The following is a 13224-nucleotide window of genomic DNA, read 5'->3' on the forward strand; positions in this document are numbered from 1 at the left end:
GCGTGGGCGTGTTCTCCGGAGGCAAGGCGCTAGCTGTATAAATCTGACAAATAAATAATCTGTCCCTTTAAATAAACTGGCGCTTGGGAAGCCTTGCTTAGTAGTCTGTCTCTCTTTGCTCAGCAGATCTGAGTTCATTCCTTGTAAGCTGCACAGGGGTCACGGGTGGGGTGGGAGGAAGAGAGACTGGCCAGCCTAAGCTGCTGCTCCCTTGGGAATGGTTGGTCCCAGCAGCCTCTTGGCTGTTATGTAGGCTACACGTTCTTAGATAACTTCAAAGAAGATTGCTGGTGGGAGGTGGGGGGGGGGTCTGGGGTTCAGATGGAGGCCAGTGAGTAAAGTTCACAGGATGCATTTTGAGGACAAGGACTGAATTACTTTTAATTTGTCTCTGCAAATACCAATTACAGCAGCAAGCTAGAGCCGTGTCCCCCCCTTCAGCCCCCCCCCTCCCCCGCAAGATATGCGGGTCTTGTGACCTACCCCAGGATCTCCTTTGCCACACTCCAATATGCAGTGCAGAGCAATGCTGGTGTTTGTGATCTATCCATGCTTTGGGGGGAGGGGCGGGCGGTGAAGGGATGTTGGGGGGGGGGCTCATTTGGAAGCATCCCTTCCTAAAGGAGGCCATCCCAGGCCAACTCTAGAGTTACATTCTGGAAGCTGAGAAGATGAGCACTGAGCGGAAGCAGCGCCCTTGGTTGCGCCAGCTGCCGAGGCTCTGGTTACAGAACTGAGTGGGGCAGGCCATCTTGGAGCCATCAAAGGAACTGACTTGTAGGGGGTCACCTTTGCCGGTTCTAACTTGGTCACAGAGGGACCAGGAAAGAGAAAGGGGGAGGGACTGCCCCTCCCCGCTTCCGTTTCTTTCAAACAACAAGGGGTTTGGGCTGCTGGTGAGAAGGAATGAGGTCTCCGGAATACGTTGGCTCTGCTTGAGGTTGAGAGCCCCGCGGCTCATACCTGTATTCAAGATGTCACGCCTGAGTTGCAAATGTTCGCTTGCTTGGAGACCCTTCAAGGGTCTCTTAAATGACAGCGACCTTAAACCCAGGTTTCTGCTGAGGTGGTATGTCCGCGCAGACTAGACTTCACAGTTCTGGAATGTGTTCTGAGGAGTACTGGCCTGGCAGATGAGACAGGGACGAAGGACATGCCTGTGTAAAGTTGCTCAGGGGTCAAGTCATAGTACGGTGATTTGGGTGGAGGTCCTTCCTGCAACGGCATAGTAAAACCTCACCGGGAGCAGTTCCGTGCTCTGCGGTTTTATCTGTACCCAGATCTCTGGTTTAAGTCTTTAGTGCTGTAGAAGTCTGTTAGCCACCTGTTGACACACAGACCGATTCAAATCTAAGCCCAACTTTTTGGTTAAGTCTATTATTAATAAGAACCTTGTCGTTTGTTTTCTTAATCTTAGCGGCTCTGAGTGGGGTGAGAGAGAGAGTCCCAGTGTCATTTAGTTTGCTCTGATGGCTAAGAGCAGCCAACACTTTTAAACCTTCTAGCCCATGTTTAGCAGCATTGTTTGTTTTCTCGGCATTTACTTTTTGTTCTTCATATATTCTGGATACTAATCCTCTGTCAGACATAACCTAGCAAAGACTTTCCCCATTCAGATGACTTCTTTGGTAATAAACAGCTCCCACTTCATGGAGTCCCACTTTTATGGTCTTGTTTCCTGGATGAGTTGAGCCCTATTTATAAAGTCTTTACGTAAGCCTGTATCCTGAAGTGTACTCTCCCCACCTCTTCTTGAGCGTTTCAGGTCTGACGTTGAGACCTTGGATCCATTCAGAGTTGATTTGAGTGCAGGGTGAGAGGGAAAGTGATGTTTCCTCCTATGTGTAGCTGTTTGGTTTTTGACCACCACCATGTTGTCTTTTCTCCTGTGTGTCTTCCCCCCCCCACACACACCTTTGTCAAAAAATCAGGTGGCTGGAGGGATGTGCACTTAATCTGGGTCCTCTGTCCTATTCCACTGATAAATGTGTCTGCTTTTGTTCTCCTAATGTGGTGGCTTTACTTCTTACCGCACGTCTAACTTGAAATCAGGGTGGTGTAAGTTCCATGCAGTTTGTGTAAATTGGGATGGTCCTGGCTGTCTGTTTTTATTGTTTCCATGTGAATTTCAAGAATTTTTTTTTCAATTTCAGTGAAGAATTGAGTTGGTTTTGTTGTTGTTGTGTTTGGTTTTTTTTTTTTTTTTGTAGACAGGGCTGTCCTTGAACTCACAGAGATCCGCCTGCCTCTGCTTCCTGAGTGCTGGCATTAAAGGTATGTGCTGCCGTGCCTGGTGAGTTGAAATTTTGGTGGGGTTTGTTTTGAAGCTCTATTGCTTTTGATATGATGGACATTTTCACAGTGTTCATCCTGCTGATCCATGTGCCTAGGAGATCTCTCCATCTTCTGGTGTCTTCAAATTCTTTCTTAAATATTTTTAAATGTTCATAATACAGGTCTTTCACTTCTTTGGGTAGGCTAATCCCAAGGTGTGATTTTTGTCTTTAATTTTTTTTTTATTACATTTATCTGTCTGTTAGTGTGTACACCATGTGGGTGTCTGGGACCAAACCCCAGTGGTAAAAGCCTTTCCTACTGAACCATTTCACTAATCCAACTGTTTTCTTTCTCTTTATGTATCTATGTGTGCAGGTGCCCATAGGGGCCAGAAGATGTCCAGTCCCCTAGAGCTGGGACTTGAGAACTGCCCAGTAGGGTTTTGGAGAATGCTCTTACCCTCTCAGCCCTCTCCTTGCCCCTCCCCCCTTATTACTAGTAAGCTTTTTATCTATGGCCCTTAGCATTTCTTTACTGGTTTTCCTGTTTGTCACACTCACCAAGTGGCTTAGTCACTCTTTTGTTGCTGTGAAGAGACACCATAACCAAGGCAACTCTTTTTATTTTATTTTATTTTATGCTTTGGTGTGGGGATGTCAGATCCTTTGGTATTGGAATTACAGACAGTTGTGAGTTGCCATGTGGGTACTGGGAATTGAACCAGGGTCCTTTGAAAGAGCAGACGGTGCTCTTAACCACTGAGCCATCTCTCCAGCCCAACCGAGGCAGCTCTTACAAAGTAAAGTTCACTATAGTTTTGGGGGTTCATAATCATCATGGCAGGGAGCATGGTGGCCTGTGAGCAGGGTTTAGGAGAGTAGTCAAGGGCTACACCCTGATCATAGGCCTAGAGAGACTGTGGCCTTCGCATGGGCTTCTGAAGCCTTGGAGTCCACCCCCAGTGACACACTTTCTTTAACAAGGCCACGCCTCCTAATCCTTTTAATCCTTTAAGTGGTGCCCCTCCCTGGTAACTAAGCATTCAAATACGTGCTTATGGGGCCATTCTTACTCAAGCTACCACACTGAGATACTGACCTTCATCATCAACATTGTTGCATTCTGTTTTACTCTTGATTTTGTTTCTGGCATTTTCTGACTATTTTTTTCCTTCCCATTTTCATGTTTTCCCTTTGACTTTGTGTCCATGTGTTATCTTGATGATTTCTGCTGTTAGTATGATAACTTAAAAAGTTTTCTCTCAAGCCTGGCATGGTTTTTTCTCTCAAGCCGGGCATGGTGGCGCATGCCTTTAATCCCAGCACTTGGGAGGCAGAGGCAGGTGGATCGCTGTGAGTTTGAGGCCAGCCTGGTCTACAAAGTGAGTCCAGAACAGCCAAGATAACATAGAGAAACCCTGTCTCGAAAAACAACAACAAAAAAGCTTTCTCTCACCCCCACTTGTTTAAGTTCTCATATACTTTTACTTTATTGTATGAGATCTTTCATCCATGTGAAATTTACTTTAGAATGCAGTATAAAATAAATAGAGCCTAAACTTCCCTACAAGTTAAGTAGTTTTAACAGGTAATAAAAGAATATTTTGCAGCCAGGCATGGTGACACATGCCTTTAGTCCCAGCACTGGGGAGGCAAGGGCAGGCAGCCTGGTCTACAAGGCGAGTCAGGACAGCCAAGGATACACAGGGAAACCGTGTGTGTGTGTGTGTGTGTGTGTGTGTGTGTGTGTGTGTGTTTTGCAATATTTTTTTAAAAATATATTTTATTAATTTATTCATATTACATCTAAATTGTTAGCCCATCCCTTGTATCCTCCCATTCCTCCCTCCCTCCCACTTTCCTCCTACTCCCCTCCCCTATGACTGTGGCTGAGGGGGCCCTCCTCCCCCTGTATATGCTCATAGGGTATCAAGTCTCTTCTTGGTAACCTGCTATCCTTCCTCTGAGTGCCACCAGGTCTCCCCATCGAGGGCACATGGTCAAATATGGGGCACCAGAGTTCGTGTGAAAGTCAGACCCCAGTGTCCACTCAACTGTGGAGAATGTCCTGTCTGTTGGCTAGATCTGGGTAGGGTTTTGAAATATTCTTGACAGTTCTTGATTTAAAAAAAAAAAAAGTCAGTTCCTTTGATCTACCAATCAGCTTTGCATTTCTTACATTATAATTATGGTAGTTTTATGATATGCATCAATACCAAGTAAGATTCAAAATTAATTCATGGGCCAGTGAGATGGCTCCACCATGAAAGGTACTTGCTGTGTGAGCTAACATGACCTGAACTCAATCCCAGGAACCTATGGAAAGGTGGAGAGAGTTGACCCACCCACGTGCAAACATGTACACGCCCATGAATAATAAGCATTTCACATCAATACTAAGCATTTTTTAATTTAGAAATTAAGTTATCTTTAAAAAAAAAACCAGATGTTGCGGCTAATCCTGAGTGCTGAGTCATAGTAAGTGTTCATTTTGTATTAAACAATATGATTTTTTTTTTTCTCTTCCAGATTTCAGCGACAGCTGTCTGAGCCCTGCCACCCTTTCCCCTCTCAGTCGGGAGTTCCTGGAGATAATCGCCCCGGCTACCACAGGCAGATGTCAGAGCCCATTGTCCCTGCAGCTCCCCCGCCCCTTCAGGGATTCAAGCAGGAATACCATGACCCACTCTATGAACACGGGGTCCCTGGGATGCCTGGTCCCCCTGCACATGGGTTCCAGTCACCAATGGGAATCAAGCAGGAGCCCCGAGATTACTGTGCCGATTCAGGTCAGCATAAGCCCCCCTCCCCCCACGCTCCGGCTTCTGTATTCTCATATTCAGCTGTCTGATCAATGTTGAGTCCCTCTGCGGTCCTTTGGGGGTCATTGTATAAGAATTGCCTTCAGGGGCTGACAGTGTGGCAGTATAGTATCCTGGATTCCATGGCCAGCACCTCCAAAAAGCAAAACAAAATACAACAAAAACAAAAAAAGCCCAGTACTCTTCAAAGAGTTTAATGAACTAGTTAATGGTATTCAAAAATGTGTAACATACTCTCTTGAGGCCAATCTGAAGATTGCTGAGCCCATACTTGGGTGGTACCCTACCCTTAAGTGTACTGGATGCGAAGAACACAAGTTGTGTGTTTTAGTGTATTGGATATGAGGAACACAAGTTGTGTTTTGGGCCTTTGTTATCAACACAACAGACTCAATAGAATCATAAGGAAAAGAGTTAACCTCTAGGACACAGTTCTGTGATCTGACCGATTGGAGACACGCCTGATAACCCGCAAGTGCAGAGGGCTGCTGGCTCCGATTTGCTGTTGCATTGCTCACGTGGTTGGGACTCATATCCTGCAGAGGCTGTTAGCCCTGCTGCCTAGGAGCCTCAGCTCAGGAAGCTGAGGCTGTCCGACCTCTGTCTCATTCCTGAGACCCTCAGAGGAAGGCAGACCTGGGACCTTGCAGTGTTCTCCCCACTTTTCGCTTACAGTTAGGGTCAGGATGACTGGGGAGTGGTTGGTAGGTTTCCTGCCTTTCACTGGGCGCTCTTCTGAAGCCCCTTGGGAAGGTCGGAGCAATCTGACGCTGAATGACTCCGGTGGGTAGAGCGGGCTATAGGATCTGTGCCCGGTCTTAGAAATAACATAATACATTGATGGTGCTGAATAGAATCTAGTTTTGGGGAAACCTGAGAATACAGGTCAGGGGAGAAATTTACCACATTGTGCTAGGAAAAACAATAGCTGCTGATGTTATACAAATTGTCACTGAGTTCTTTGTAAAAAGGCTTTGAAGCATTTTTCTCAGAAGGTCTGGTGGCAACGTTTTTTTTTTTTTTCCTATTGACTTTAATATATATTAAATATTATAAATATAATAAACACTACACGTATAATAAACACCCTCCTCTCGCATAGGACGACTGGGCAGTTTTTAGTTTAGTTATGTGTCTGTGTATGTGAGTGCTGCAAAGACCACAGCAGTCAGATCTCCCAGCTGGAGTTGCAGGTGGTTGTGAGCTGCCTGGTGTGGGTGCAGGGATTTGAACTCAGGACCTCTGGAAGAGCAGTATGTGCTCTTAACCACTGAGCCCTCTGTCCAGCCCCCAGGATTTGACATTTTAATATACCCAACCATTTTCTTTTTAAAAATCTCATCCTATTCATTTGAAAGGCAGTCAACAAATGTTCACATCAGAAGCTCTGTCCCCAGGGTACACCCAGGCCACTTGTCTGTCCTGAGACCTGAAGAACAGCTCGCTTGAGCGTGGTTTAGTTTCAGCATAACAGATCCACCCTGTCCAAAAGATGCTTGCCCAACTACAGTACCCAGCCTGCCTTTCAAAGCCTTAGTTCTGCTAATCCCTCTGGCCTTAAAATACCTTCACCCCCGGCAACAGAATTGGATGCCTGCATCAGGAGCCAGAGGAGCAGCTTGGGAAAGTTCTAAAGCAGTGGTCTCTCCCTCCCCATCCTATAGTTTTCTCATCAAATGCATTGCTATCTGATTTCTAAAATGAGTGAATGAAGACTCTTTCTCCTGTGCCTCTTGATGAGAAGGGTCTTGCTTGCAGGAGGTGGGTTGTAGTGTTTACCATATTGGGTATTAGCATGGTACGCATCCACAGATCAAGGCCCCAGAGACCTGTCCTTTGTTTTAGATGCATCATCAAAATCACCTTGGTGTTGCAGGGGTGGGGTTGAGGATGGGCTGTTTGGCTGGGGTGGGGGTGGGGTTACAGCCCATCGTCACGGAGGGGTGCCAAGGCAAGAACTGCTGCAGAGACTATGGAGCAGAGCGCAGCTTACTGCCTTGGTTTTTCCATGGCTTACCCAGCCTGCTTTCTTAAGCCCTCCAGGAGTACCAGCTCCAGACGGGGACCTCCCGCAGTGGGCCAGGCTCTCCCATATCAATCATTAATCAATAAAATGCCCCCAACAAAAAAAGAAAAAAAGAAAATCCGGGCGTGGTGGCGCGTGCCTTTAATCCCAGCATGAGGGAGGCAGAGGCTGGCAGATTGCTGTGAGTTCGAGGCCTGGTCTACAAAGCAAGTCCACGATAGCCAAGGCTGCACAGAGAAACCCTGCCTCGAAAAACCAAAAAATTAAAATAAACAAACAAACAAACAAATAAATAAATAAAATAAAAATAAAATGCCCCACAGTTGTGCCCATAGGCTAATCTCATAGAGACGATTGCTTGGTAGAGGTTCCAAGTTACTCTGACTTGTGTCATGTTGATGAAACCTAAGTAGCACAACTTGAGTTGTGAGGTTTCAGGCCCTGCTCCTGGGCGTGGCCTGTGTGCTGTTCTGCAGGAGCTGTTGCTAAGAACACATCTGTGCTTCCCTTTCAGAAGTGCCTAACTGCCAGTCGTCCTACCTGAGAGGAGGGTATTTCTCCAGCAACCATGAAGGTAAGGAGCTTGCTTTTGCCCTTTAAAAAGTAATTTATTTGGTGGGGGGGTGGGGTGGGGTGGGGTAGGACTATATGTACAGCACACGTTGGAAGTTGGAGGATTTTTTCTTCCTCTTTCTCTTTTTTTAAAAATTAATTTTAGTTCTTTGGTAATACACGTGCTTAACTTAAAATTACCATTTCTAGGCTGAGCTGAGAGATTGATGATTAGACCTCCCTTAGCGTGTGAGTACGAGAGCTAGGTGGTAGCTAGCCAGTCCTCAGTTACTTTGGGAAAAAAAGGGGGACTGGCGCCTGCCTTTGCAGCTACATCCGCCTGAACTGAGACGGAGGGTTTGAGAGGGTCCGAGGGAGGCTTTCGGGAAGACTTTGTGATTTTTCCCTTAGTTTGGGTGGGTGGCGCCCCATTGTAATGATTATGTAATGGGCGATTGCCAAGTTTACTGTGAGAGGGAGATCTCAGGAGATCTTCTCTGGCCTTGAGAGGGCTAGAGAGGTAGAGGAAGAGAGCTGGCTGAGGAAAGGGGGGGGGCTAGGAAAGTTTAAAGCTGTGCAGAGGTAAGCTGTGCACACGACACTGAAGCACACAACAGACGTGTTTTCAAATTGGATAGACTAAGGGCAGCTCTGAGATGAAAATACAAAGTGATCTGCCAACAAGCATGGATTTAATGTCTTGATTGTTTACTGAAGGCACATTGAAAGCAGTGGTTCTCAACTGTCTGTCTTGACCTCCTCCCCCACCCCACAGGATGGTGCATAGTGAATATCCTGTATATTAGATATTTACATCATGATTTATAACATAGCGAATGAGAATAATTTCATGGTTGGGGACCACCCACCACAACACGGGCAGCAGTGTTAAAGGGTCACAGCGTTAGGAGGGTTGAGAACCACTGAAAAGGTTTAGAGATAGATAGATAGACAGACAGACAGACAGACAGACAGACAGACAGACACACACACACACACACACACACACACACACATACATACATACATGGATGAAAAGGCTTAGTGTATAAGGCGCTTGCTGCCCAAGAATGAACCTCTGGCTTCAGATTCCTAGTACCCAGGGGGAAAGCCAGGCATGCCAGTGCCTGACGCCTACCTATAGTCCCAGCACTGGAAAGCAGAGGCTGGAGGATTCTGGGACTTGCTAGCTAGCCACTCTAGCCAGGTCACAAACTCCTGACTTCAGTTTGAGACCTTGTCTCAAAAAATAGGTGATGGTGATGAAGATGCCCGACATTGACCTCTGACCTCCGTGTGTGCTGTATGGTTGCATACAAAGCATATACGTAAAAGATAAATGTTGTATGCTGTCTATTGAGGTTTTCTCTTTTTGTTTGTTTGGTTTTTTTTTGGGGGGGAGGGGGGTTCCAGACAGGATTTCTCTGTGTAGTCTTGGCTGTCCTAGACTCACTTTGTAGACTAGGCTGGCCTCGAACTCACAGCGATCCACCTGCCTCTGCCTCCTCAGTGCTGAGATTAAAGGCGTGCGCCACCATGCCTGGCCTTCTATTGAGGTTCTTAAGCACAGTTCCTTTAGAATCAACTAATTGACCAAGTATCTGGGACACTATAGTTAGGAGCAAGAGGCAGTGGTCAGAGTTGGACCTGTGACCTTATCTTTCCTACTGCTAACCTGATTGGGCAATCAAGATGCTGGGCTGGTGGTGTGGCTTGCCTGGTGAAGTGCCTTCCTGCCAATTAGGAAGCTCTGGCATAGGCTCTCAGCCCAGCAGATAAACTCAGGAGAGGGAGGCAGGAGGGTCAGGAGTTCAAGGCCATCCTTGGCTACATACTGACATAAGCCTAGCCTAGTAACACGTCATACTCTGTCAGAAACAGAATGAGGGTTAGCAAGATGGCTCAGAAGTTAAAGGTGCTGGCAAGCCTGCCAACATAATCATCAGAAATGGTGGGTTTATTTGTTTTTGAGACAGGATTTCTCTGTGTACCCTTGGCTGTCGAGGACTTACATTGTAGACTAGGTTAGCCTCGAACTTAAAGGGATCCGCCTGCCTCTGCCTCCCTGAGTGCTGGGATTACAGGGGTGCATTACCAACCTGGCTTAGTTTTTTTAAAAAAATTTTTTTTTAATTTATGTATTCATTATGTATGTAATGTTTTGCCTTCATGTACACCTGCAGGCCAGAAGAGGGCGCCAGATCTCATTAGAGATGGTTGTGAGCCACCACGTGGTTGCTGGGAATTGAACTCAGCTCAGGGCCTTTGGAAGAGCAGACAGTGCTCTTAACCTCTGAGCCACTGTTTCTAGTCCCTGATTTAAATTTTTTAAGTGGACTATAATGGAATTGTTTTGTTTGGTTTTGGTTTTCTGAGACAGGCTTTCTCTGTTTAGCTTTTGCTGTCCTGGAACTCATTTTATAGACCAGGCTGGCTGGCTGCCTCTGTCTTCCTCAGTTCTGAGATTAAAAGTGTGCACCACCACGTCTGGCCTTAGAATAGAATTTTTAGAAAGATTGATAGCATAGAGCCTCAAGGAAACGGTCAGAACAGACCTGGCGCCCAGACCTGGAGAATCTTGCTCTTGGGTTTCTTTTGTTCACGGTACAAACTTTCCACCTTATTCTTTTGTAAGCAATAATAAGTGCAGATTGCACACAATTTAGGGAGTATAGACAAACAGAAATAAAAAGCAGGTTTCACTATCCATAGGAAGTCATGAAGTTGCTTTTCTGTGCATACGTCCGTACAGAACTGTACTGATTGTACCAGGATTCCTTTGTCAAGTCTTTCAACAGGAGTCATCAATTCATTGCGTGTTTCCTACGTTCCAAATTCTGTCCTGAGCACGCAGGTCATTTAGTCACCTAGCAGTCCTGGAAACCACGGACACTCCAAGAGGTCAGAAGATTGACTGTAAAATCTGTAGCTTGGAAGGTAGACCCACAATTCTGAGACAAGCCCTCAGGGCCCAGGACCCAGCCTTCATCTGTCTCCATACCGTCTGTCCAGTGTAATCACCCAGATCTGGGCATTTCTCAGCAGTTTCATCCACAGTGGCTACATAGTGCTTACTTACTGTGTGAGGGTGCGCTTGGCTTATGACCTCTTGCTAAAATTTGAATATTCACAGATGCCTCACAGATCACTATAAATGCACAGTCCATCCCATTAAATCTTGACACAATTCTTTGACTGCTTCTTGAAGCTAATTCATGAGCCTTCTGAGAGGAAGGACCATGACAAACTTGAGGCATCTACTACTGCCAGGTTTCCTGCAGGCCGGTATTTTGTTGTCTGTTGTCAGTCAGTGTGTGGTTGGCAGGGTTTTACATTTTAGGACTTGTCTGAGGAAGTAGTTGGGTGGGAATCCGGAGGAGAGAGGGACCCCAGTGTCGGGGGATGATAATTGAGCTGTCAGAGCTGCGAGGAGCGATGCAGAACACATAGCTCCTGCATGACTGGGTGACAGTGGCAGATCAGTCAGCTCACTGGATGGCAAGGAGCCCTCTGGGGTCTGAGTAGGCACTGGGCTAGAAGCTAATCTCCTAGGCAGTGTGGTCGGGTCGGGACCTCTGTTCTGAGCACTGACACTGAAGTATTTTCCTTACGCTGGGTCCCCAGAAGTATATTTCCTTCTGTCATACACATCTGTCCATAGAAATACCTTACATCAGTCTGACTTCCCCCAAACCAGTGGCACAGGTTTCTCCTGGAACTTGCATCGTCAAATCCTCAAGAGCTACTGAGTCGAAAGCTCCAACGGGGAGCCCAGAAGTCTCCGTTTGCAAGTTTGCAAGTCACGCTCAAGCTCAGCCGTGCTGTAGACTTGCTGAGGGGGCTTTAAAGCTACTGCAAAGACTGTGGTTCGCAGCCTTCTCTACCTCTTTGACCCTTTAATACAGTTCCTTGTGTTGTGGTGACCCCAACCGTAAAATTACTTTTGTTGCTACTTTATAACTGATTATGCATGGTGCCTAGTGAAAAGGTCGTTGGACCCCCCTGAAAGGGTCCTGGCCCATAGGCTAGAACCACCGCCCTAAGTGGTGCGATTCCTAGATTGCTGGGTGCGGTCTCATCTACCTAAGGCAGTGAACACCTCCCTGTATAGCATTTTAGGCTCAGGAAGCGTTGGTTGTTCCTTACAATTGGCAAGTCGAGATCAGGATGGTTTCTTGGGTAGGCAGCTTCTCCCAGCTGGATAAGACCAGTGCCGCTGGCCCTGCCGTGTGCCCTCATGATATTCTCAGAGAGGGTCCAGACACGAGCAGGCGGGCTGTCTACTGCTGGCTGTGCAGACACAGCTGTGCGCACAGGACTCCTTCCAGATTGCTCACTGTTGATGGTGTCTGCGGCAGGCACATGAGGGGGGGAGCGGCGAAGAGGGAGGCAAACATTTTGTATAATTACAGCATTTAACAGACGAGCATGCTCTTAAGGGAAATATTTTTAGTAAGATTTTGAGTCGCCTGCTACACATAGGCCGTCTGGTGACGCCACCTCCAGCCTCTTCCTTTGCCCGATTGACCGCACGCATTGAAAGAGTTGACTCTCGAAGAAGCCAGCAGCCTCTTGAAACCGCTCTCAATTATCACGGCCTGGTTTTTCTATCCTTCCTTTACAGTCTTGACCACAGATGCCTAGGAAACAGTTATGAAAACAAGCGTTTCTGATTGCAAAGATAGCCGCCCTGCCTCGGGTGCTCACCTGGAACCCTTGTGTGGTTATTTTGGGGCCTTTCGTTTCCACTTTGCCCTTCAAGCAGGCTCTTCCTTCCTGCACCTTTATTTGAGTGCTTAGCTGGCGATGGCCACATCAGAAATAACTGCTGATGCAAACTCAGCTGACTTACTACTTAAGCCAGGAGCTCCTTCCGTGTGTTTTAGAGGGACCGCCTGTGGCAAGAACTTAGAAACCACAAAATGTCCCCGAATGATGTTCCTCATAAGCTTTTGAAAACCGAAACAAGAATTTAATCTAGTCTTGTGGGGTTGTGGGTCAATTATCTTTACCTTGGGGTGAGGGGGGGGAGAGAAACGGCTGAGAATAACACGGCTCGTTTGACAGGTGTGTAAACTTTTAAACGGTTCCACTTAAAATGACTTTATAGCAAGACCATTTAAATGGAATACCAAAACACATATGGAAGGTGAGAACTGTATCGCCTCCTGGCAGCCAAGGGTAGGAAGTGTGACGCATAAGGACTTCTGACCTGCTGATAATCTGAAGTACACCAGGTTGTCATAAAGCCAGTTTGCCAGGTGTTACACACACGCCTGTACAGCCCTAGCACTTGGGGGGGGGGGAGTTTTTTTAAAAATATATTTTATTGATTAATTCATATTACATCTCAATTACATCCCTTGTATCCTCCCATTCCTCCCTCCCTCCCATTTTCCCCCTACTGCCCTCCCCTATGACTGTGACTGAGGGGGACCTCCTCCCCCTGTATATGCTCATAGGGTATCAAGTCTCTTCTTGGTAGCCTGCTGTTCTTCCTCTGAGTGCCACCAGGTCTCCTCATCCAGGGGACGTGGGGGCAGTTTTA

General features: G+C 46.8%; 1 protein-coding gene across 1 annotated transcript in view; it reads left to right on the plus strand.

Moving 5' to 3' along the window:
- ETV5 (ETS variant transcription factor 5) overlaps nucleotides 1–13224 on the plus strand; it is a 65159-nt gene that overhangs the window by 36506 nt on the left and 15429 nt on the right. The window contains exons 8-9 of the mRNA XM_084802212.1: nucleotides 4806–5065; nucleotides 7639–7698. Coding sequence (XP_084658338.1) covers nucleotides 4806–5065; nucleotides 7639–7698 — 320 coding nt within the window. The remainder of the gene's footprint in view (nucleotides 1–4805; nucleotides 5066–7638; nucleotides 7699–13224) is intronic.

Source organism: Acomys minous (assembly GCF_964271855.1).
Source record: "Acomys minous genome assembly, chromosome: 11".
In the NCBI taxonomy this organism is placed as follows: Eukaryota; Metazoa; Chordata; class Mammalia; order Rodentia; family Muridae; genus Acomys; species Acomys minous.